At 37.0% G+C, this 26,554-nt stretch overlaps 1 protein-coding gene across 2 annotated transcripts in view; it reads left to right on the top strand.

Annotated features, from left to right (window-relative positions):
- Nucleotides 1–26,554, top strand: part of ATG5 (autophagy related 5) — a 122,895-nt gene that overhangs the window by 44,847 nt on the left and 51,494 nt on the right. For both annotated transcript variants that reach the window (XM_045806969.2, XM_045806970.2), the window contains exon 6: nucleotides 24,898–24,992. In XM_045806969.2, the coding sequence (XP_045662925.1) occupies nucleotides 24,898–24,992 (95 nt within the window). The remainder of the gene's footprint in view (nucleotides 1–24,897; nucleotides 24,993–26,554) is intronic.

Genomic DNA, 26,554 nt, shown 5'->3' with positions numbered 1-26,554 from the left:
TTGGATTCTGTCTCTCCTGGCTGGGATTTAGAATATAAACTCAAGGGAAAAGCTGAGATGAATCTGCAGCTCACCTCCATCTTTTAGAGATCATAGTTCCTTAATCTTGCCTGCATTGTCTTCCAGTGCCTTCAACACAGTTGTTTTACATATAGGTAGCCAGCGTTTTGCATGGGTCCAGTATGCATGAATTTCACTTAACATGCTTTAGTTAAATACCACGTCCTTAACAATATGGTTCAAATTTTACTTGCTACCGTATATTATCTGAAATTACATAAAGTACAAACTGTATTGCTAGCTCTTTAGTCCGTGAGTCATTTAACAGCAGATATGCATCATTATCAAAGACCAGTCACATCACTTTTTTCAGTGTCTGTGAGTGAATCATCATTACTCATCTGTTATTTAGTTTACCCACAGATAGCAAAGCATGTAGTTGTGTTGCCTCCTTGTCTCCGGTGATAAGCCCATATAACATTTTCTAAAAGTGCATAATTGAAAGAGGGAATTGACCAAGAAAGATGAAAGTATGGCAAAGAAACAAAAAGTGATAATGCTGACAGCAACATTTTACTAGAATAATGGAATTATAGAAGAAACAACTGACTGTGGGAATGTTGACACTACCGCCTTTTGAGAGACTAGATATGCAGCCACAGGAATTTAGTGAAGGTGAACTTTTCCACATGAATGAGGTAGGTCGTTGTGACGAAAAGGGTGAATTTATCCCAGAGAAAGGGGTGCTGAAACTTAGCATTAAAGGATCTCTCAGAGATATTTCATGACGTCGGAAGTGCACATGGTAACATGTTTGGAATTTGATCCAGACTTAGAAAGGAATATGACAGTTCGGCAAGGTTTAGGAAAGATGCTTCCTTGTAGGGTATGTGTCAATAAAACAAGCGCTATTCAAACCATGCTTAAAGTTTTTACAGAGCTGTTGAATTCTCAGCATTTCTAAGGTTTTAAATTACAGTGTACTAAGTACATTAGTTTTATTTACTTTATTCATTTTCTTACACATTTATAACTGACAGAATTTTTAATGTTTGGACAATTTTTAAAGATCACACCATTGATTATTAAGATCACTTTGCATAGTTTCATGGTCTCTTTTCCAGTCCTGCACTACTGTGTAAAGCAAGGACTGCCTATGTTTTATCCATCTTTTATAGTTGTTTTTGGATAGAGAATTAGTCCAATATAAGCTGAACTTTCACGGCAATAACTATAATAAAATAGAATACCCACCTTCATCTCCCTATCCCCCCAGGAAAAAAAACATAATTTTAAAAAATGTGATCCATTTTTATCTTTTGGACTGACTGTATTATTACCATGTCAAAGAGGTGTTTGTGGTTATTTAGTATTTGTTAAAGTTTCATTATGCATGCAAAACAGGGCATTATCGGAGACTTCAGTAATGCAAAAAGTATATATTTTATGACACTGTGTAATCTAAATTAAATTTTCTCATTTCTTTTAAGTCTCTTAGTTTTGAGTTACATGGAGTTGCTCCTTAGTTTTATATTTGTATGTCTGGTATTTCTCAATTAGATTATAAGCTCTGCAAAGGTAGGCCTTTTGCCTTTTGTATTTTACTGAGTATACAGATTCCTATAAATAATTAAGAGTTTACAACCCTTTTAGAAGGTGTACTTTTCCCTTTTTCTTGCTGGTTATTTGAAGATGAACTGAAATTTTAGGAGACTTGTGAATAAGAGGATAACCTAAGTGGAAGAAGGCCAAATCTTACCAAGAAAACAGGGATCTGAGAATAATTTGGCTTCAGAATTGAAGTAAATAATTTTAATGGCTATTTAAGTAGGTGTTCTTGGAATCTATTGTGAATGTGGTGAGTCTGCAATAGAGAGCTCTGGGATTCAGCAGAGGTTTCCAAAAATGATTCAAGTATTTCACTTGGGGCATTGGAGGCTTGGGCGTGGTGGGTGGTGGTTAAGAGTTGGTTAGGGACACCTGGGTGGCGGAGTCAGTTGAGCATCTGACTTGGTTTCAGCTCAGGTCATGATCTCAGGTTCGTGAGATCAAGCCCCGCATCGGCTCCACACTCAGTGCAGATCTCTTTGAGATTCTGTGTCCCTCTCCCAGTGCCCTTCTTGCTCATGCTCTCTCTCTCTCTCAAATAAATAAATAAATCTAAAAAAAAAAAAAAAGTTATTTAGTCTCAGCTCTCCTAGCAGCTCCATAGGGCACCTCACTCAATTCCTTTGAGCTCGTTTCTTTACATGTAAAACGAGAATATCTGCTGTGTTCTTTTATAGGTGTCCTGGAGGCTTTAACAAAACACTAATACAGTGTATGTGAAAGTGCGTGAAAGGAAGTAAAGTTGTCTTGATAAAAACAATTGTTGAGAAGTCACTTTGAGACCCTAGAACAGGGGTTGGCAAATTATGGTCATGGGCCAGCCACCTATTTTTGTAAATAAATAAATATTAGAACCCTTCCACACCCATTTATTTTTGTATTGTCTGTGACTGCTTTCATGCTACAACAGCTGAGTTAAATGTTCTGACAGACCCAGACCATGTGGCCCATAGCCTAAAATTTACTCTCTGACCCTTTTAGAAAACATTTGGCAGCTCATAGAAGGTTGACCAGATCAACAGCTCACATTTATCGTTGACCTAAAGCATGACTTAAAATGTCACATTCAGAACTTGGTATAACTTAATGTATCGGACTTAATCTGCCTTCATTGCTATTTTTTGGCATAATATTCCTTTTTTCCTATTTTGTCTTAGCTCCTATTCTTTCTCGGATAGACAACTGTTTTAAAGTTAGCATTGCTAAGTTAAATTTTATTAAATTTAAAAAAGAGAAAAATATTTTTATTAGCTATAAATTTTTTTTTTTTTTTTACCTATTATGTTTGATCTTGTTTGTATTGGTAATGATTGAGCTTACACTCAAAATCTTCTGTGTAATATCCTATGGGTACTGGAGACCTTGGTAGTTTATTCTACTTTTAAAAAACTAAAATATTCATTTAGGAAATTTCTGGCTAGGTAAATGTTGTTGGTGGAAAATATATTTTGGGAGCATCTGGGTGGCTCAGTCTGGTTAAGCATCTGCCTTCAGCTGAGGTCATAATCCCAGGGTCTTGGGATCAAGTCCTGAGTTGGGCTCCCTGCTCAGCAGGGACTCTGCTTCTCCTTCTGCCACACGCCCCCCCCCCCCCAAACCCTCGCTCACATACTCGCATTTTATTTTAAGGAAAATCTTTAAAAAACATATATATAGTTTGGGATAAAAGGCTGAATGTTACCTACATTAAAGTAAATTGGTGAAAGGTGGGTGTAATAGTGCCTTCTGCCTGCAATGCCCTTTTCTTTCTTTTTGTCTAATTCCTACTTATGTTTTAATGCTCATCTCTGTTGTCAACTGCTACATGAAGCCTTCTTTTAAAAATGTTTTTTAGCCAACAAATATTTATAGAACATCTAAACATGAGCCTGACACTCTGGTAGGAATTAGTGATCATCCAGCAGTGATAAAACAGCCATGCACCCTGTCTTCATGGAGCTTATGGTGGCATGGAGGTAGAATTATCCATGTTTTCATGCTGTCATGCCTCCTTGTCCATTTATATGCATTTTTGCTCTCATATTTTATCACTCTCTGGTGTAGTTATGGTTTATGTAATTCTGCTAGAATATAAATTTCTCCTGGTTAGAGTGTATTGTACATTTTTGAGTCCCTAGCACCCAGTCCAGTCTTAGGCATAGAGCAGATAAAATAAATACTAACTGAATGACTATTTTACTCCTTTTTAATACTATAAGGAAATAATATTAACAGCCTTTTATAAATAGCTTAATACTACTATAAAATAGAGGAAGTGTTTTGTTTGAATTTATTTACAGAAATCCAAAAGGAGGTCCTATTAATTTGTGAAGACAAAGGTATTTCACCTTTTGGTTTGTATAATTGTAAATTGGTCAAAGTTGAGGCATAGCAGATGGTAAATTTTTTTCATTCAGAACTGCACCTGTAGATCATAGCAACTAAACAACTATTTAAACAGTTTTTGAATACTTTCAAATGCTAATTTTAATTTTTCAGATCTTTGTGAAAGAGAAATAAGAAAAACTTTTGAAACCAAGAAAACTCATTTAAGACATACTGTGCCTTTCAGTGTTTTTTATGAGTTTCCATTTTAGATATAAAAGTATTTAACCTCCTTGTGAAACCAAGTTAATGACCACAAAAAAGAAAAGAAAGTAACATTTTTATTAGTTATGAGGCTGTTGTCACTACATGTGCAGGCTCTTTTCTATTAAATGTCAAGCTGTTTTTCTTATAAGCTAGAGATTTGAAGAAATTTCTAAAAACTATTTTTAACATAATATATGACTTAATTTTCAGCCTTGGTTTTTTGAGTGTACTAAAAAAGAAAAGATAACATTAAATAAATTCCATAGTCCTTCAAATAAATCTAAGTTTTGACTGCCAAATTTGCTGAAAATTTACATCACTCAGTTATTTGGTATTGTACCATTTTAACCTAAAACTGGTTTTTAAGAGGAAAGTGATTAGTGAAGGGTGATTTTTATAGCAAGTCATGATATTTTGAAAATACTTTTGTTTGCTAGGTGATGTAAAGATAATCGCAGTGGTTTTAGCTCTTTGGAGGCTTGTATGACAGAGGCAGTTGGGTGGGTTGTGATTGCATTGCTTTGTTTTTATCAGTTGCATATAGTAGATTAGGTATTGGACTGACGATCTGTTGGTCTGAGAAGAACCTGATATTCATCTCATATCAGTTGCGTGGTCTGGCAAATCACTTTCCTCTGTACGTTGGAGTTCCTTATAAATGTGAATGTGGTAAGACTTCCCAAGACTTGCATTCAAGGACTATAAAGTGGTGCTTCCATATACCTGGATTCTGACGAGTAGATGTTTTAAGCTGATTCCAAAGGACTTCTTGGAAGAAGAATTACTGTTGATACTCTCTCTCTCCCCCTGCTCCCTCTTTCTCCCTTCTCCTTCCCTCCCCTTCTCTTTCCTTTTCCCTTTTCCCTGTTCCCTTCTTCCCTCTCCTTTTTCTCTCTCCCTCTCCCTGTTCCTTTGAAGCAGGACTTAGGTGGTAGGTAACTTTCCTGAAATGAGTTTGGTGTCATAGAAAGAGTGCTAAAACAAAGAGAGAAGAGATTTTAAGACGTAACTCTGTATCTTGAAGCTTTAATTTCTATGATTTTGTTACAGTATCAGATACTGTTCTAGGTGTAGGTGGTGTGGAAGGAGATTCCTAAGTAGAACCTTGAACCCTTTTTCTGAATGAAAGGTTACTATTTGGTAAGCTTTCTGTTTGTCTTTAGCAAAATTCAGATTTTTACCAGTCATGAGAACACTGAGCCTCCATTGTATAAATAAGAACAGAGAAAATAGTATAATGAGCTCCCACTATGTGTCACCCTGCCTCAGCAGTTAGCAATATGTGGCCAGTCTTGTTTCATCTATTACTTCTTACCCTTCCCTCACTCTGAGTTTATAGGAATTTTTATTCTTTAATCCAGTGCCACCAGTATTGCTTATAGATTTATATCCTTCATAGATTTTATACTCTGATATTTAATCAAGTCTCGGAAACAACATTCATTATAGGAGAGTCATGCCCAGATCCTGGTAGTTTGGTTCAGTCATTATAAGAACCTGTTGTGTGCCTGTCACTGTGCTAAAGCACAGGGGCCACTAGGGTGCATGTGACAGGCATGGTCCTTCCTTCAGAGTATACAGTCTATTAAGGGAGCCAGACATTAAACAGATAGCCTCTAAATAATTATTACATTTATAGCTTGAGTTGTAGAAGAAAGAGGAAGGGATAGAGAGCAGGGTGGTCATGATGAAAGTGTTCCAGGCACAGGGAATGATCTGGGTTAGGCAGAGAAGCAGAGAGCTTAGAGGAGACCATTCTCACTAGAGCATGGTGATCAAGAACAAGAGTGAATAGTAGCAAACTGTCCAAGTTAGGCCTGGCATTGCAGATTAGAGTGAGACCTTATCTGTTCAGGGCTTTATAGGCTATTTTAATGATACTGAATTTAATCCCCAGGAATTGAGGTGGGATAGGTAAGGGACTACTGAAAGATTTTAAGCAAGAATATGACAGAATCAGATTTTCTTCTTAAAGGCGTCTCTTTGGGTGCAGTATGTTAATGAATTTGAAGAGAGCAAACATGGAATTAAAAGACTGCTAGGGGAGTCTGTTCTAGTGGTTAGATGAGACATGGCAATTGTTTATAAGTGGTGGCCTTGAGGATAGAGAGAAATAGGTAGATTTGAGAAATATTTGAGATAGAGAATTGTTAAGACTATTTGGTTGAATGCGACAGGTAATAGAATGAGAACTGTCAAAGTTGATTCCTAGATGTTGCAGAAACTATTGAGTGTGCCTAACTACTTTTACCGCAGCTTACACGTATTATCCAAAAGTAGATCTGTGCTGTATTGTTACATTTAAGGTACCACTTTTTAATGCTCAGTCCCTTTATATAATTAAAAAAAAATTTTTTTAAGATTTTCTTTTTAGGTGATCTCTGCACCCAACGTGGGGCTTGAACCCACAACCCCAAGATCAAGAGAGGATCAAGAGTCTTACCCTCCACAGACTGAGCCAGCCAGGCACCCCTCCTTAATACTGTTGTAAAAGGGAATGTAGGCCACTTTGATGCCGTACATATTTTTAAATGTCTGCTGATTTCTGCTAATACTGTTTTACTTTCTGAAGGCCGAAAAACAAAATTTTGCTGATGATTGACATCAGGCTTACTGGTTGATAACATCCACTCATATTTTTAAGTTGAAACATTTGCCTGTCTCCTGACCTCAAGCACCTCTCCCATTGTTCATTGTTTCATGAGATTATTGGCTTTGGTTTTGTAATCCTTTTAGTTCTTTTAATGTCTTCTGAAGTAATTCCCCTTTATCTGAAGACTTGCATCAACTTAAAGCAGCATACCTACAAAAGCACAGTACCTGCTCTTATTTCTGAGCCTGTAGAGGCATTGTTTTCACTTCAGCTATATTTTTTCACTTTCTTCTTTGAAGATCATTCTGTGTTGGAGAAGATGGAAGCTAAACGGAAGTCCAATAGTTGACCTTTCTCTCTGTCTTTTAATATGATACTGTCTTCCCCAGTAATTTTTTCCATGTGTTCTTTCTTTGCTGAACATAGTTTATGAAGCTCATTTTGTTTTCCTTATTATTTTTTTATAAGCCTCATCTTAGGCTTGGTGTTGGCCTTCCTGCTACTCTTACATGTTCCTTGTATTAGGGTTCTCCAGAGAAATAGAAGCAATTTTAAGAATATATACATAAAAGGGGATTTAGTATGAGGAATTGGCTCATGATTATGGAAGCTTAAAAGTCCTATGATTTGTCCTCTACAAGCTGGGAATCCAAGAAAGCCAGTCACGTTATTCAATCTGAGATAGAAGTCCTGGGTACCAGGGGAGCCAGTGGTATAAATCCCAGTCCGATGGGATGAGAAGATGAAATGAGTTGTCTCTGTTTAATCAGTGGGGCAGGAAAAGAGTGAATTCCTTCTTCTTCCTTCCCCTTCCTTTTGTTCTGTTCAGTTGCTCAACTGGGCAGTCTACTGAAAGTTCACCTATTCAATTACTAATCTCATTTGGAAACACCCTCACAGTCACACCAAACTAATGTTTAATCTGGGCACTTCATGGCCAGTCAAGTTGACCCATAAGATTAACTATCACATTCCTGCTATAACTTGGTCCATGTTTTATGGGTGTCATTTTAATGTGAATTCATTGAATTCATTCAGTTAATGTTACTGAATCTATGCTGGAGAAAAAGCAGTGAACAGAACAGACTGATATGCCTACTCTTATGCAACCAAAATTATTGTGGGAGAGAAAGATAAGAAGTGTGTGTGTATGTGTGTGTGTGTATGCGTAGTGTAGTATGTATGTACATATATATATATATTTCTTATCTGTGTATATGTATATATACGTAAAATATTTTTATGTGTTGTATGATAATAAGTCCTATGGGCGAAAGTAAAGCAGGGAAAGATGAGAAAGAACTGTATTGGGATAGAGCTTTCCTATTTTAAATAGAATGGTCATGGAAGGTCTCACTGAGTTTGTGACATTAAATAAAGATGCGAAGTAGCACTATGCATTTATCTAGGGTTAATACCTTCTGAGGAGAGGGAACAGCAAGGGCAAAGCCCTGAGGTGGGAGAATGCTAGGCAGTTTTGAAGAAATCTAATCCTATTTATAGCTTTTTGAAGTTATAGATAATGTAAGGTTTTTTTTCTGGGATACCCCTTCTTCTCTAGTCTTCTTATCATATTTTCCCTCTACCTTTATAGTCTCACTTTTTTTTTAAACATTCTGTGTAGCAAAAATGACACTTTTTTTTTTTTTAAAGATTTTATTTATTTATTCGACAGAGAGAGAGACAGCCAGCGAGAGAGGGAACACAAGCAGGGGAGTGGGAGAGGAAGAAGCAGGCTCCCAGGGGAGAACCTGAGGTGGGGCTCGATCCCAGAACTCCGCGATCACGCCCTGAGCCGAAGGCAGACGCTTAACCGCTGTGCCACCCAGGCGCTTTTTTTTTTTTAATCTAGCTCTTTTCATAAGTCTCTTGGGACACAAAGGTCCTTTTGGCAGTTGATTTTACATTATTTTGAAAACAATAAACAAAGTGTTAAGAATAGATACCAGGAGGAATTAGACCTATTGATATTAAGATGGTTAGGGAAGACCTCTTTGAAGAGATATTTACCCTGAAATCTTAAGGATGGGAGAGAACCAATCATTTCAGGGAATAACGTGTTTCAAGGATATGAGGCAACAAAGAGTTTGGTATGTTTTAAGGAACTGAAAGAAGGCCACTGTGTCTTGGAAAATAGTGACCAAGAGGGAAGGGTGACATGAGACGGGATTGGAGAGATGGGAAAGAGCTAGATGATGTAGGGCCTTGAATAGGCCAATGAAAATAATTCAGTGGGGGGTGCAGTGGGAAGCCTTTGGAAAATTTTTAAGCAGGAGAGCGATGAGATACAAAAATGATGTAAGAGCATTGTCTTCTGAACAGAGAATGGAAAAGATGGAGCCAAGATTGGTGGAGAAGCCACAGCAGTAGATGCAGATATAAGAGGATGGTGGCCTCTAGGGTGATGATGGTTAGAGATGGAGAAAAGTCAGTAAAGTAGATTTGAGGTTTGTTCTGGAGGTAGAATGGACAGACTCTATTACTAGATTGGCTGTCAGGGTGAAAAAAAGGGAAAGAATCATTTCCGGATTCCAATTGGGACAGCTAAATGGATAGTGGTTCTTTATACTGTGATATGAAATAAGTAGATGGAGAATAGGTTTGGGTTGAGGGACAAAGCCATTGAGAAGGTCAGCTTTGAGGCTAAAAGTTTGAGCTGTCTCTGAGACATTGATGTAGAGATACATTGCGTTAGGTATTGCTAGAGTTAAGTGTTGTGAGCGTGTGTCAGTAGATGGAGATGGGTTAATAAATTCGAATTGAATGCTGCAGTGTCTGATTTCATACTCGTTTACTTTCATAAGTGCCATCTTTGTTATTTCATCTTTAAGGATATGACAGTTAATGTTCCCAGTGATACAAGGCAGTGAAATATGGAGCAATTCCATATATTCCTGATGTTTGGCAGTTCTTTATATCCACTAACCATTGTGTGTTTTCCTTTCTGCAAACAGCTGAGTTAGTCATTTCCATTATTTTGCCTACAATACAGGAAGGTGAATAAATTCAGTGTAAAGCTGTGTGTGTGGCATTCAAGAATCTACAACTTTGTGAGAAAGTTGCTTAAAGCAAATTTGTAACCTGCTTGAGCGTTCAATTAAGTTTTACTGTGGAACAGACAGGCATTTTACTCTATTATATTACGTCTTTTAAATCAGTCTCCGTGTTCTACTTTCTGTAATTAAAAATAATGATGGAAATCTGAAAAGTTTATGTATTTGTGTTTTAATATAAAGCTATACAGATACTTAGTTAGACTTCTGGAGAAAGATTGCTTATGAAGTTACATGATTTAAATGAATAAATAAATTTGGTAATGATTTGGATCATAGCCTCTTACAGTTCTTTGGGTAGACTTGGCAGTGAACATCATGAATAATAAAACTTGGTGAAAACATTTAGACAGTTATTTCATAATATGCTACACATTATCCTAACATACGTTTATTGGAAAGAGTCCATTAATGCCAGTGAATGGTTGTATGTCCCAGAATTCACCAGTGGTAGGGAATATATTTTGTATATGAGATACAGTTGACATATATATAAATCTGTATAACTAGGTTGATTATGTAAATTCTGATTACTAATTGAAAATGCTTTTAGGGAATTTTTAGTGTTACAGGAACACAAAAATTTAGTTTGTCTTTTCCTTTTAATTTCAAACCATCTACAGTAAAATGACAGCTTTATCATATCTTTTATTTATATTTGATCCAGTTAAAAAACTTTCTTGAAATTTATACCTCCTAACATACTGTCATTTTTTTTCCTATAAAGTAAGTGTGGGAAGGTTTAAGAAGCTTTTCCTCCACTATATAGAGGAAAGGCAAACAAACACTTGTCTCATAAATGATTTTCACAGTTGGAGTCATGGCCTTTCACTACTATTTAAATTTATAGCACAATTCCTCTTTAAAAAAAAGAAAATTATACACATGCAGGTATATATGCATATGTAGTTTATTTTGTTTTTTAAATGAATATTTTGTTTTGAAACTTAAGAATTTCATGATTTAAAAGAACAGAAAACCCCAGAGGTACTTAACTTGCCTAATATTTTTTTTTGTTTTGTCCACTAGCTCCTCATCACTTTTCTTAAGAGTTCTATTTCTCAAAGTGTAGACAGTTGGGTCAGAAGCATCCCCATGACCTAGGAACTGATTAGAAATGTACCCTAGACCAACTGAATCAGAAACTCTGGGCTCCCAGCAAAAGGTCCCAGCAAGCTATGGTTCCACAAGCCCTCCAGGTGACTGTGATGCACTAAAGTTTGAAAACCTCGTTTTCTGGAGCAGGATTTCTCAACGTTAGCAGTATAGGTATTTTCGGGTGGGTAATTCTTTGGTGTTGGGGCAGTGGCAAGGAGGGAGCTATCTTATGCATTGTGGGGTGTTTGGCAGCATTCCTGGTCTTTCTACCCCCTCACTAGATGCCAGTAGCACACTACTCCCCACTCTCTATCATGACATTAAAAAATATCTCCAGACATTGCAAAATATCCCCCTAGGGGCAAAATTGACCCATTTGAGAACCACTGCTCTAGAGAGAAGTGATACAGAGTTAATGGGTGATACTGCTTCTCCTCGAGAATAGCAGTGATCACTTACTGAATACCCAGTTTTCTGTGCTGGGCATTTTACGTGAATTATCATTGTCGTCAGAGCAGCCTTGCAAGATGTGTTTGAAGGTCTGTCGCCTGGGCCAACCCATTTATGAAGTTTCTCATCTGTTTTGCCAGCCCAACCCTTGAGAACTAGGATGTTCAGTTGTTACTGAAGCATTTAGGGTGTGTTTGGAACAAAAGGAATTTGGCATGTAAATGAAATAGAGTTCTTTTAACCAGTTAACTCTTCTTATCTTAAATCTAGCCATGTGAACCTCTTATTGTAACACTCAGCCCTAATTGTTTCTGGATGGCAATGATTTTATTTTTGCTGTAGTGACTATTAAATAACAAGTGAATCAATAGCATGCTGTCATTTCAGTGAGACTAATAGTGCTTACGTTTTTAAAGTAACATGTGTCGGTTAGCGCAGTCGTTAAGCGTCTGCCTTCGGCTCAGGGCATGATCCCGGCGTTCCGGGATCGAGTCCCACGTCGGGCTCCTCTGCTGGGAGCCTGCTTCTTTCCCTCCCACTCCCCTGCTGTGTTCCCTCTCTCGCTGGCTGTCTATCTCTGTCAAATAAATAAATAAAATATTAAAAATAAATAAATTAACATGTGTCTTCTATATTTTTCCTTTTCCCTCTTTTGCTTCCTTCGGTCCGCCTTTCCAGCTCCCTGTGGGGCACCTGTTGTAGTTCTGCATATCTTAGCACTTCTTTCCTTCTCCCTTACCTCTCATTTACTTTGACCTAGTCTCTGACTCATTCCTTCTTTATCTTTTTGGGTCTGAATGGCCATATATTTACATTTTAGTTGAACGATTTGTAATTAATGCCAAACAGTGTGTTGCCTGTTCCCAGATATCTTTTTCATGTACTTTTTAACAAAGACCTACAAATTGCTTTATTGAAGATTTCAGAGTTTCAAGCCCCTTCTTCCCCACACTCCTACCCCCATCCCCATGACATTCTGTTTACTCTGTCTCTGCCTGTGCAGACTAGTTTTGTAGTGGCTGTGGTAAGGAGTTTTCGATGTCAGAATTCTGTGTATTAAATGATTTAGTTCTTTCTTGAACCAAAGAAGTGAGTATGGCTCTAAAGCAGTGCTAATTTCTTATTATTCATTGCATGTCTCTTCTCCTTTATCACTTTAGAAACTGTAAAAGATTCAGAAATTCTTTTATGTGAAAATCACATTTAAATATTATTAAACTGTGCCAGTGTTTTAATTAGCAGTCAGAGAGTTGCAAGATTTTAACCCCAAAACTAGAAATTACTCATAAAAAACATGAGTGCAGGGGCACCTGGGTGGCACAGCGGTTAAGCGTCTGCCTTCGGCTCAGGGCGTGATCCCGGCGATCTGGGATCGAGCCCCACATCAGGCTCTTCCGCTGTGAGCCTGCTTCTTCCTCTCCCACTCCCCCTGCTTGTGTTCCCTCTCTCGCTGGCTGTCTCTATCTCTGTCGAATAAATAAATAAAATCTTTAAAAAAAAAAAAAACATGAGTGCAAAATAAACACATTTTTTTATCTAAAATACAGTATGTTCAGTCAAGTCTTGATTATTATCTTCAAAGTGGCTTTCTACATAAGAAGCATTACTTGCTACAGGGTCCCTTTAGGATCCAAGCTATCCTTGATTCCTCGCCTTTTTTGACATCTGGTTTCTTTCTTTCTTTCCCAGTAGAAGGGTATCAATAAAATATCCCACACAGCATTTTTAATCGGAGATAATTTCATAAAAGATTGAGCCAAAAAGACTTCATTTTAAATTACTGTAAGCCACACTGACAGCTAAACTTCAAGATTCTGTGGCTCTTTTTCTTAAGCTAGCTTGGTTTTAAATATACTACTTGGATTTTTTTTTCTACAGGTGTTATGGTATTAACGTGCATTGACTTTCCAGGTATTTTAAGGTGAAATTACTTTTATGTAGGATTGTAAAACTCTATGAAAACATCTTTTACATATTTTTTGTAAGATAAAAAGTATTGATATTTTTCCACTGAAAATATAAGAGGTGGAAGAGAGGGGACAGTCAGTGGAAATCTAATATCTAGGAAGTAGGAAGAGAAGACAATTCCATAACCTTACTGAGTTAAGGGGAAAGGTTTTACATTTAGAAGTTTTGTCACCAATATTTTTATAAGAACTTATTTTTAGGTGTTATTACACTCAAAAGAATACTCTGTGGGATTTAGACATTTGATTTATAAATTAGTCGAGAAACACTAGAATAGAATAGTAGAATAATTTCAGATATTAGTAATATCCTCTATTTTACCCTTAGGATTCGTAGAAGCCCTTATTAAATTTTTTACCTTGTAGGATACATTGTGTATATGACTTATCACTAAAAGCTGCTGAATACATTTAAAATAATAGTATTTAGTCCAAAATAAATTCATTATAGGAAATAATAAAATGTATAAAGTGTTGTGTGGGCCCTATTTTTTGAGGTATGTATATAATTTTAAGAATCAACCTTGTTTTGGCAGTGAGTTATAGTAAATTAATTTTGCAGTAAATGCCATCTAAATAATTCTTTCAGCTAAAAATTGAACTATGAATGCATATTCTAGTTTCAGTCATCCTTGTCCTTGTCTTCTTTTAGGAGGTAGTTCCCAACCGAGTGATGTTTTCCGTCGGTTATCACAGTGCATTTCTCCTTGTTCTCATTGAAAAATTGTGCCTTGAATGAACATGTTGAAGCAAATAGTATTTGTTTTTGCAACACCCGCTGCTAAGTGTTCAGTTTTGTCATCTACAGCTGTGAAAGGAGACAAGATTTGTTAAACTGTTACACTTGACACTACTGTGAATTCTGAAGTCCAGAACTGTGGCGTTTTCGAAAATATAAACATTTCCATTCATTAATAGTTTCCCAGGTTCCTGTTAATTATAGGTCATTATAGGTCAATGACTCAGCTTGGAGTTTTACCAAGCAAGCAGTGTTTTTATTTATAGAAATACAACTGAAAGTTTCCCATGATATGATATCATATCCCTGAGAGTCTACTGGCCCGATGATGTCAGGTAAATAATTTACCTGCTTTGAACCTCCATTTCCTCCTGTGTAAAATGAGGATAACTATTCAGTAAGTTGCTGTGGAAACCAAATAATATGAAACCTGTAGAGGGTTTTAAAAATAGCTAAATTCTGTACAAGTATGTTATTACTAATAAAACCCCCCTCTGAAGTCTTAGTATAATCAGAACCCACAACTTTTCGCTCTAGCTTCACTTCAGTGTTTTGTTTTGTTTTGTTTAATACCACTTCTTTACCAGCCTAACCTCTAACATGCTTTTTACTTAAGCATCTGTCACTTGGTTATCTGCCATTTGAAGAGATGGGGGTGGGGCGGAGAGGGCTTGAACCATTAACACTGCCAGTGCAAGATAAAGGACAAATCAGACCTATTAGAAATTGTGATAATTTTACATATGTCAGTTTGGCTTCTCCAACTACATATTAAGTGGAGGAAAGAACCTATTGTGTACTTGTTTTATTTTGTTTTATTTTTTAGTTTTGTACAGCTCCCAGTACTCAATTAGGTACATAAAACGGAGCAAATAGTTTAATAGATTTAACTCTATGCAGATCCTACAGAGTAGAAACTTGTTTGAGTGCACCATTCCTTCTGTCAACTGTTTTACCCTTTCTTTCCTCTTCTTTCCCTAAAATTAAACTGGAGATTCATAGTATGAACCATTTGCAAATGGGGAACTTTTTGTAAAGGGGTATTTTTCATGTACTTACCATGGAGAGGTTAGATGGATTTGAAATAGAACAGAATTTATCTGGAATTATATTGCATTTACTAAAGTCTTGTGATGTCCTAGGCCTGGATGTTTTTGTATGTGTTATCTCAGTAATTTCTTACATGAATTAGATAAACATTATCAACTTTGAAAACAAGGAAATGAGCTCACAGAGCTAGTAAGAGATGGGACAAGGATTTGAACTTAGATTTCTGATTCTAAAATGGTTGTGTATTCCATTACATCTGGGGGTTATTACCTCTGGCTACATATTAGAATCATCTGGAAGTTTCTAAAAAGTACAGTTGCCAGGGTATCTGAAATAATTGGTCTGGAGTGGGTCCCTGACGTTTGTCTTTTCTTAAAGCCCTCAGGTGATCCAATGAGCAGCTAAAGCTGAGGAATGTTGCACTGCACTTGGTATCTGCTGACCACTGGTGCCCCCCCCCCCATTTTTATAAGCTTTTGTTATTTGTCAGTGAGTATTAATAGGATTTTCTCATCGAAAGCATGCAGGGTTTGTATTAGAATAAAGACAGAATATCCTGCATAGTAAGTATTGCAAAGTAACAGTAAATATAATGGAGTATTTTTTTTTTCCTCTGTCAGTCTTTCAAAAATTAAAATAGATTTTTGTTTTGTCTTAGGATTCTGGTGTGCTCTCTGAAGTGAAAATGAGCTTGATTACTTGTTGAATTTGTTTCTGGCCCTCTGACTTTAGGAAAGTGATAAACTGTAGTTTAGTCTAAGAGGAAAAACATTTTCTCAATTTACAGTAGCTTTGAAAGGTAATAAATCAGATTATTGGTTATAAATCTATAGGTGATTTACACAGGGAAGCATTTAGTTAATTAGTCTTGGCCCACCACTGTGCTACAGCTCTGTAAATCTCTATTTGGGGAACAAGCTACTTTAAAGATTGTCTTTTAGATTAAATGAAGACTTAATTATAATTGAAGATCATTCTTTTTTTTTTTAATTTTTAACATGAGCACATGGAATAGTTTTTTAAAGCATCATGAAATTTTTGAATTTTGAGGCCCTTTTTGTACTTATTGGCCCAATTTCAAAATAAATTTGAAATAAACTTTTCTTAATTGGCTGGGATACAGTTATTGAATTCCGTCTACTTAAAGTCAATTACTGGAATTGACTGTTGGAATACATTAGAGATGTTATAACTTGCAGTTATGGCTTATTGTGATGTTGAAATTAAAATTTACAGTCTGCTTTTTCTAATTCCTACTAAGATTAGTTTTCTTTAAGTTTCCAGCAGTGTTTTTTTAACCATTTATAAAGTAGCCAGTTTTTATTGGCTCTGTTTATAGACCTGCGCTGTAAAGTATAACAGTTCTGAGGCTCTTATCTTCTCAGATCAACGAGAAACCTCATTTTTTTCCCCATCATGCTTGTCCCGTCTGTTGCAATATTTTAAGACATGTTAGGAGAGGGAGAGGTTGAGAAGGAATTGTTATTAGATCTTAAAGATAGTAGAGGTAGAACTCAGACTATCCTGCCAAGACTTGAAGACTCAGATTTTGACCTAGGTGTTCTTGGACCACCATTCCTGCCCTCACCACCATTTCATCATTTCATTTCCCCATTTCTGGAGATTGATGCAATCGAAATTGATGGAAGGTAAATGTAACTAAATTGTTTCCACAGCATGAGAAGATAGGGCTTATGTGGTAGTTGAAATGGTAGGAGGAAGCAAAAGGGGACATGAAGGGAATTTGGTGTTATAAAGTGTTGCAGCTGGATTGTATTATGGCTCTGTCTTCCCACCCGGTTAACAAAGGCCACTCAGTTGCATAACTCCAGGAGGCAGCATTCACACAGAATTTAACGTGAGTGGTGCAAACTCTGTGGCCCTGAGCCAGACTGAATGCTCCAGCAGTCTTGTGATGATGAGGTTTTGGCAGAACCACTTTCCCATACTGGTTTTGACATTTCACTTACCTTGTTGCTGAATCTGGAAGCTCAGTGTCCTCCCTTGTTGTCTCTGAGGCAGCCTAAGAGATCGCTTATGTAGTACTTACTTTGTGCCAGATTCTGGTGTATTTTGCATGTATTAACTAATTTATTTCTTCCAATGACTTTATGTACTATTAATATCTTCATTTTACAAGCAGTTCCATTTATAGGAAATTGTAACACAGAGTTTAAAAGTATCTTGCTCAGGGGCGCCTGGGTGGCACAGCGGTTAAGCGTCTGCCTTCGGCTCAGGACGTGATCCCGGCGTTATGGGATCGAGCCCCACATCAGGCTCTTCCGCTATGAGCCTGCTTCTTCCTCTCCCACTCCCCCTGCTTGTGTTCCCTCTCTCGCTGGCTGTCTCTATCTCTGTCAAATAAATAAATAAAATCTTTAAAAAAAAAAAAAGTATCTTGCTCAAACTCCGGCGGCTATTAAATGGCAAAGCTAGGAAGTAAACCCAGGCAGTGTGGCTCCAGAGTGTCTGCTTTTCCCACCATGCTGTGCTACATTTGGGATTCCTTCTTTTTGTTGTTCCTCATTTCCCTAAATCAGTCAGTCATGTCGTTATTTAGTCGCTTAAACGTTGATTGAGCATCTGCTTTGTGCCAGGAACTTTCTAGGACTGAAGACAAAGGCCTTGCCCTCATGGAACCTATATTTAGTTGGGGGAGAGAGGCAAGAAATAATTAGACATGTGAATTGGGTAATTTCAAATAACGAAAAATGTCTAGATAGAATATAGAACAATGCCTCAGTTTGAGTTGAGGGGATCTTCTCTGAGGAGGTGGTGGTACTTCTATTGCGACTTAAGTGATGAGAAAGTGGCAGCTATGTGAAGATAAGAAAAGCGAGGATTCCAAGCTATGATATGGGAACAAGCTTGGTGTTTTCTAGGGACAGAAAAGAAAAATCATATGACTTGTAGCTTAGTAAGTAGATTGATGGGCAGTGAGATCTCAGAGGACTTCAGGACCACCTGTGTTCCCAGGGGGTGAGAGGGAAAGATGTTTTGGTTGTTCACATGCAGTTTGGGCAGGGAGCAGTATGCCCCTGTTGCAGGCAGTAAGAAAGTGCGGTGGATTTTTAAGTAACGACTCTAGATATTGTTAAAGTACATCATAAAGCATTATTCCTTATGGCCCATTAGAAACATGTGTGGGAAATTACTCATTAATGATATGATTTGATTTACGTTTTTAAAGGACCATTCTGAATGTTCTGTAGTGGGATACAAGTGGAAGGACAGAGTCCAATTAGGCTGTCACAGTGGTTCAGTGAGAGCTGGCAGTGCTTATGAAAAGTTGTGGCAGTGAATACAGAGAGAATAAATTGCCCCCTAAATATGTATTTATATTGATTCCTTTCCTTGATGTCAGTTTTCCAGACGGTAGCACTTCTATTGTAGGGCAAAGGAGTAAATGTCATCGCCGAGTTTATTATGAGACAATTGATAGTCCAGGTGGAAATTTTCCTGAGATCCAGGTTTTATTACTCTTTCGATTCATTCAAACAACAAATTCCCTAGGGTACAGTCCTCTTGCCAAGATGGGCGTTTATGTGCCGGATTAGGGATTAGCCTTCTCCATCACTGGCACTCCTCTCAGCCTTAATGCAGAGGCCAGCCCTCTGGTCCTGCCTTCTGTCTTCATGATGAATTCTCAGGGGCCCTGAAGCCTTCCCAAGGCTTCTTTGCTTCTGTTAGGGCCTCCCCACCGATAGAGCTCGGTGACTTTAAACCTCAGAGAGAAGGGCTCGTAGCAACCTGTGGCCGCAGTTTGTTGAGCAGCATGCAAGCACCTGCCGTGGTTCAGCTGAACACCCTCTTCACCTAGGACTCTCTTAATTTGACTTGACTTAAAAGACAAATGAGTTTGAAGATACAGGTCACCTATTTAATGCACCTGTGTTTGGCAGCCTACCAAGTAATTCATTTTTTGTTTGTTTTGCTTTACAAAGATGTTTCCATATTACATATGAAGAAATTAATTCAAATAGTTTTATACTAGATTATACTTTCTGTTAATGTATTTTGAAAGCCTCTTGTCAAAACACAACATATATTACAAGGCCAATTGTACTACTGATTTGAATAATACCGTTGATACATGCAAAATTTTCTGAAGCTGTGATTTCCAACTATTTGCTTTTCTCCTCACAGAAAAGCTTGAAGTCTGTGTTTTATGTGCTGACGCTTATTTGGGGTGCTGTAAATCTGTTCTATTTGACATCACAGATGTTAAAAGACTAGGAAGTGGATAGAATGTGCATGTGGAGGCCGCCCCTTTCCTATAGTTTGAGGGTCCCAGCCAGTAATGCCACATTGCCAAACTGAAGCTAAACAGCAGTCCTTGCAGTCCCTTGAATGGCCTCCATGTCTCCTGGGTAGCTTTTAGACACACTTATTATTTGTGACATTAGAATGTTAAAATTTATTTTGCCTTGAGTTCTTAACTCATAAAACTTAAGTGGAAGAACAGATACATTGTTTAAAATTGCCACCTTTTTTTGAAGTTTTTTTCCATATGAAGAATGAAGAATGGAAAACTTTATTTCTTAAACTTCTTAGGGAGATATTCGATTTTAAAAAATGTTTTTTCCTGAATTTCAAAAAATTTCCAAGACCAACATAAAAGCTTAATTCAGCAATGAGAGAGATAAGTTGGTGGCCATCAGGATCTTCAGGGATTCTATTTTTAATACCTTTATTAAAAAAATAGATTCACTTTCTATAAGGCAGACCTTCAATTGTGTGATTCTTAATTTTGAGGCCCTCCTAAATGAATAAGCTAAGTTTAAAAAACAGAAACCAACTTATCAGTCATATTGTTAATAGCTCTGGCAAGAAGGATGTAAGTTATCTTCCCTTCTCCAATTCTTTGAATAAACTAAGTGACCATTAGTTTTAATTTTCTCCTACTTAGTTGTTTTGTTTTAGATTTAGAACTAAGTTAATGTGAAAGTTCTTGAAATTAATGTATATTTACTTATAGTTTAAAAGACGAACAGCTAAAGACCATCATGCTTCTTTTAGCTTCTTTTACTTGTTGGTATTGCTTTCATGACTGATAAATAATTTTTATGACTTAATTATAATAATAGCATAGTTATATTCAAAGTATTGCTTGGTAACAAGTCAGTATGTTGATTCATCAATATGTAGAAAGGTAATAATGCATCCTAACTCCAATTTTATTTTAGTTATTGACTAGGGGATAGAAGAGATACTGATACCACAAAATTCAGTGTGAAAGATGATTGTTTATACACAATCTCAGGACTGATTTTCTTTTAGTTCCTTCTATTTGTTTCTTTCTTGTTAATAACATTGACTTACAAAAGCTAGATTATTCTTGGTTGGAATGTCTTTAGTATTATTGAGGAAATGCCTATTTTATATAAGAACATAACAGTTTTATAAGAAGATTGAAAGCTACTATTAATACATATCTTTATTATGTCTTTATCCCTTTTAAACATAGTTGTATCAGACTGGGTCCAGTCAGGAGATAGAAACCACACAGAGGGTTAAACAGGATAAGTTTCATATGAAGATTTATTAAACTCTGGTAAAAGAGTAACTATAAGAAAACTGCATATGGTACTCTAGGGCGAAGGATGGAAAGTCACACTTACATGGATCCTCTAGCCAGGGCTGGATTTAGAACTTTTTGGAGAAGATATAGTTCAATCCACTGGATTAGTGGAGAAATTCACTCTTTTGCCCAGACTGGAGCTGGTCTGCAGTCACTGGGCAGTCAGGACAACTGGAGCGCAGGCCACTAGGAACAAGTGGCCTGGGCATGCAGAGGGAGTGGCAGCTGAAAGGGAAGCGGCAGGGAAGCCAGTCACGTGGGTGTCCAGAGGAAATCAGGGGCTGATACGGTCTAGGGGTCTTCAGTGTGCCTATGCAAACAGAAGCCTCTTTCTCCTTGCAGTGTCCTTTTAGCCCTTTACTGAGAAAGCTTAATGTGGTTGTAAGAATGGAAATGCTTTAGGGGTGCCTGGGTGGCTCAGTCAGTTAAGCACTTGACTCTTGGTTTTGGTTCAGGCCATGATCTCAGGGTCATGAAATTGAGCCTGCGTTGGGCTCCATGCTAGGCGTGGAGCCCGCTTAAGATTCTTTCTCTCCCTCTGCCCCTTCTCCCCTCCTGCTCACGTGTGGGCACCTGCACGTGCACTCGCCCTCTCTCTCAAAAAAAAAAAAAAAAGAAGAAGAAGAAGAAAGAAAAGAAACGCTTCAATTGTGTCTGTTATGGCAGGGCATATATTAAAGGGTCAATTTGAAGCTGAGAGTTATTAAATGATACTAGGCACATTAATGTTCCTTTTTCCAGTTTATTTTTTTGCCACATAGGTATGTAACAACTTTTGACTAATTGCCTTTCTGTACTTTTTATTGTTTGTGTTTGCTTTCCTTCCATCAGCCCTCCTGACATTTTGGGTCAGATAAATCTTGGTTGTGGGGAGCTGTCCTGTGCATTGTGGTATTTTGGCAGCATCCCTGGCCTCTACGCACTAGATACTAGTATCACACATAAACAGTTGTGACAGCCAAAAATGTCTCCAGACCCACTGGTGAGCAAAAATCTCTCCTGGTTAAGAACCACTGTTTTAAAAAACACTCTGTTAAAAACAGTCTAGATCTCTCTTGTAATAAAGGCTTGCTTGTGGTTTTTAGCAAATGCTATTTTAATAAAAGATAATTATAAAGTTTTGTTTTTGGATCAGGTATTCGAAACTAATTGAACATCTTTATTTCATCTTTAGGTGTGAATTAGTCAGTTTTCAGTTGATTTGTTTCTAGTCACCTAGCTATTTAGTTGCATACCTAGGATTGGAACCCAAAATGTTTTCCAAAAAAGGTTACATATGTAGTATTCTTTTGTTCATTCTTTGATTTAAGAGCGTATGTTACACATGCACTTTGGTAGTGCTAAAGATTTGATGATGAAGCAGTGAGTAAAATTTCAGGTATCATGAAGAATCATTTTATTTAGCTATCACTTTCTTGCTTGATACTTGATGATAGATACTTTTTAAAAACATTCAAAGAATAATTGATTCATATGTGAAAGGACTGTGGTTAAAGGGCTACTCTTAGCATTTAGATGCAGTTTTGTGGTTGCAACTGTTGAAACGGTTGTGGGCTTTGAATCCGAAGACTGAGAGTCTGGTCTTAGTTCTCCATGAAACTCATAACAACCTGTGCCTTCATTGTCATCTGTGAAACTGCATGAGACTAATTGGATTCTGAGTTACCTATCCTACCAGTTCTGATTACAGTATGAACTCCCAGACTAAAGTTGAGAATGAGAATAGAGAAGGCCTAGAGACTGTCAGTCTTCTAGGACAGGGATGGAAGAAAAAACAACTAAACTTTATTCATTTATATAATTATAATGACCTAAACAGTATCAGCACATTGGCAGTAATTTGGATTGAGATGTGTCTGGTAGTAGAGAAGGTGCTTTAATACCAAGCTGATCTGAAATTCTGGTGCTATTCATGTGCTTTACAGAGATTTGATTCTGAGATAAATTTCTGAGTATAAAGAATAATTTTAAGGTAGGATTCTAGGTAAGTCAAAAAGGAGTTATTTAAAAAACAACAGAATGGGAAAAAATATTTGCATGGATTTATCAGTAAGGAGCTTGTAGCCAGAATACATTAAAAAAAAGATCTTACAACTAAACTGTAAAAAAAACTAACACCCCACAAAGGATTTGATAGACATTTGTCCAAAATAAACATAAATGGCCAATAAACAAATGAAAAAAAATCAGCATAATTACTTATTAGAGAAATGCAAGTCAAAACCATAAGGGGAGGGGCACATATGTTGTTCAGTCAGTTGGGCATCCAACTACTTTTGATTTTGGCTCAGGTCATGATCTCAGGGTCTTGAGTCGAGCTTCACCTGGGGCTCCACGCTCAGCCCAGAGTCTGCTGGAAATTCTCTGCTCCTCCCTCTACTCTCATGTGCTTGCTCGCTCTCTCTCAAATAAATACATCTTTCTAAAAAAAACATAAGGAGGTAACATTTCAGACCCTCTAGTGTGACTCTAATAAAAGGGTGGAGAGACACTTGGGTGGCACAGTCGGTGAAGTCGCCAACTGTTGATTTCAGCTCACGTCTTGATCTTGGGGTCCTGGAATCAAGCCCCACGTTGGTCTCTGTGCTTGGTGGGGAGTCTGCCTGAGGATTCTCTCCCTCTCTCTCTGTCCCTCCCCGCCACCCCCCACCCACTCATGCACGCTCTCTCTCTTAAATAAGTAAATCTTTTTTTTTTTTTTAAGATTTTATTTATTTATTCGACAGAGAGAGAGACAGCCAGTGAGAGAGGGAACACAAGCAGGGGGAGTGGGAGAGGAAGAAGCAGGCTCCCAGAGGAGGAGCCTGATGTGGGGCTCGATCCCATAACGGCCAGATCACGCCCTGAGCCGAAGGCAGACGCCCAACCACTGTGCCACCCAGGCGCCCCTTAAATAAGTAAATCTTTAAAAAAAAAAAAGAAGAAGAAGATGGGCAATAACAAGCATAGACATGGATGTGTACAAATTGGAACCCTCATACATTGCTGGTGGGAATGTAAAGTGATGCAGCCTCTTTGGAAAACAGTTTGGCAGTTTCTGAAAACATAGTTACCATATGGCAGTTAAACAGTTATCATATAAATCAGTATTTCCACTCCTAGGTTTACACCCAAGAAAATTGAAGATACGCATCTAACACAAACGTTTATATGTGAATGTTTATAGTAGCATTATTCATAATGGCCAAAAAGTAGAAACAACCCAAATTTCCATGAACTAATGAATGGGTAAACAAAACAAAACAAAAAATGTATCTCCTACAATGAAATATTATTTGGCCATAAAAATGAATGAAATCTGAGACATGCTAAAACTTGAATGGACCTTAAAAACAAGCTAAGGAAAAAAAAATAGATACGAAAGTCATATACTGTATTATTCCATTTATATGAAATGTCTGGAATAAAGATCGGTGATTTCTAGGGGGATAGGAGGTAAGGGGAAAAGGGGGGTAATTATTAATGGGTGTGGGTTTCTTTTTAGGAGGATGAAAATGTTCTGAAATTAGATACTGCCAGTGGTTGTTCAGCTCTGAATATACTAAAAAACACTGAGTTGTACACTTCAAGAGGGTGAATTTAAAAATAAATAAATAAATAAAAGGGTGACTTTTATAGTATGTGAATTGTATCTCGGTAAAGTGGTTTTTCTTAAATTGAACCTGAAAAACTTAAAAAGGAGTTATTGAATCACTGAGATTAAGCTACAATTGACAGTTATTGCTTAAGTGTCAGTTCCACATTTCCTTCAAACCCTTTCCTGTAATTTTGTCTTTTTTGCTGTTTAATGTTTATTGTGTTTGGTGTTTTGATTTTGTTTCTTTAAGTTCTGGTTAAAACTTAAATCACTTGAAGCTGTCCTTTTATAGTTTAGACAGTAGGAATAGGATAGAGAATCTAGACATTCATCCCTATCTGATGTTTTTTGCCTTGATGACACAAGTAGTCATCTTTTTAGGGTTTCTCTTATGAGATGAAATGTCTATCTGGGAAGAGGAAGCAATAATGTAGAAAAATTTATTTTATATTTTGTTTTATGTGTAGTGACGGAAAGATAAGTTTAAGAAAAAAATATGTAAATGAAGCTTTTTCAGAAACTTCTAAGAGGATGTTTAACAATTTTCCTTTCTTCATGTGAGGTTTTAAGTTATAATGTTCATTTTTAATAACATAATTTATCATTATAGACAGATTTGACCAGTTTTGGGCCATCAACCGGAAACTAATGGAATACCCTGCAGAAGAAAATGGATTTCGTTATATCCCTTTTAGAATATATCAGGTAAGAAGTAACATTTTTTAACAATACCAACTTGTGAATGCCTCAGGCATCTTACTTCTTGAAGTAGTGGAGTTCAAAACTCTTTAAATTTGCATAGTAACTGAAGGGTATTTGTTAGGGCTTTCCAGAGCTCTGTCTTTTGGTGACAATCAAGTCAGAGACTCCTGAAATATTTGACTCATATATAGTTGATCCTCACTACTTGCAGATTCTGTATTTGCACATTTGCTTGCTTTCTAAAATTTATTTGTAAGCCAAAGTCAGTACTCAGCAGCGCTCTCATGGACATGTGCAAAGCTACAGAAAATTTGATTCACTCAACATGCACATTTTCAGCAGTGCAGTACCATTTTGTTTCTGTTCTCCTACTATAAACAAGTTTCTTTTCCCTGTCTGATTAGTGCTACGCTTTTCACATTTTTGTGCTTTTTATTGATGATTTTGTTGTTTAAAATGGCTCCCAAGAGTAGTGCTGAAGTGCCATCTTTAAAAAGAAATGCACATATGGGGCACCTGGGTGACTCTGTCGGTTGAACGTCTGACTCTTGATCAGCTCAGGTCATGATCTCAGGGTTGTAAGATCGAGCCTGCTTGAGATTCTCTCTCTCTCCCTCCCCTGCCATGTGCACATGCTCTCTCTCTCTCTCTCTCTCAAAATAAAGAAAAAGAAACACCCATAAAACGAGATTATGTATTGGTCAGTTGAAGAACATTTTGTGAGCAGAGACGCAGTAAACCAACCGTGTATTTCCCCCAGGAACAGTGGCTCAGTATTTGCTAATTCAGTGTTTGCAGTGACTTTGTAAAATGTAGCTACCACAAATGAGAATTGATGTATTTGTTTTAAAGGGTGAGTCTTTAGTGTTGTACAACAAAATAGATAAGTAGAGCTCTCCTTATAGCACACTCTCATGGGGTAAAGAAACTCTTGTTTCTGTAGAGTACTTTAAAACTCCTAGGTGCTTTGCATATTGCAAATACTTTGTAAATATTTGTTGAGTGAATGGTATTCCAGAAAGTAAGTTACCTACTATCTCGAAAAAGCAGTTGAGAATAGAAATTGGAAACATAATATCACAGACATGGGCTCTAATCCAGCCGAACTTCCATTCAAATTCAGAGAGGTTGTGTCGTAAATTCCCCTTGTAGCCCCATTTTCAGTATCCCACAGTCTTTACTCATAGTTACTCTGTAGTAATTTTTAAAATCTTTTATGGAGGCATCAATCACATAATTGTATTAAAGAGGAAAACAGATTGTCTAATTGAAAGCAAGTAAACAAAAATCCCAGTATAGTCAAAGAATGAAAAGTGTTTCTGATTTAAATAAGGTTTCTTTTCATTGATTTCATTAACATAAAGGTAGATAGACTATTTTTAGATCATGGATTCATAATATGTACAGTAGAAATAAAATGAGAAAAATTACTGTTGGAATAAGACCAGATGATCTAGTTAGCCACACTTCTCTGCTTCCTTTTTTTAATTCCACAAGTCTTTGTTAACCACAGATACTATACAGTGGGTTTGGAAATACCACAGCTTATTCATTTATACATAATC

The sequence above is a fragment of the Ursus americanus genome, chromosome 11 (genome assembly GCF_024610735.1).
Source record: "Ursus americanus isolate L20-20 chromosome 11, mUrsAme1.1.p, whole genome shotgun sequence".
In the NCBI taxonomy this organism is placed as follows: domain Eukaryota; kingdom Metazoa; phylum Chordata; class Mammalia; order Carnivora; family Ursidae; genus Ursus; species Ursus americanus.
This window is presented reverse-complemented; position numbering and strand designations above follow the sequence as displayed.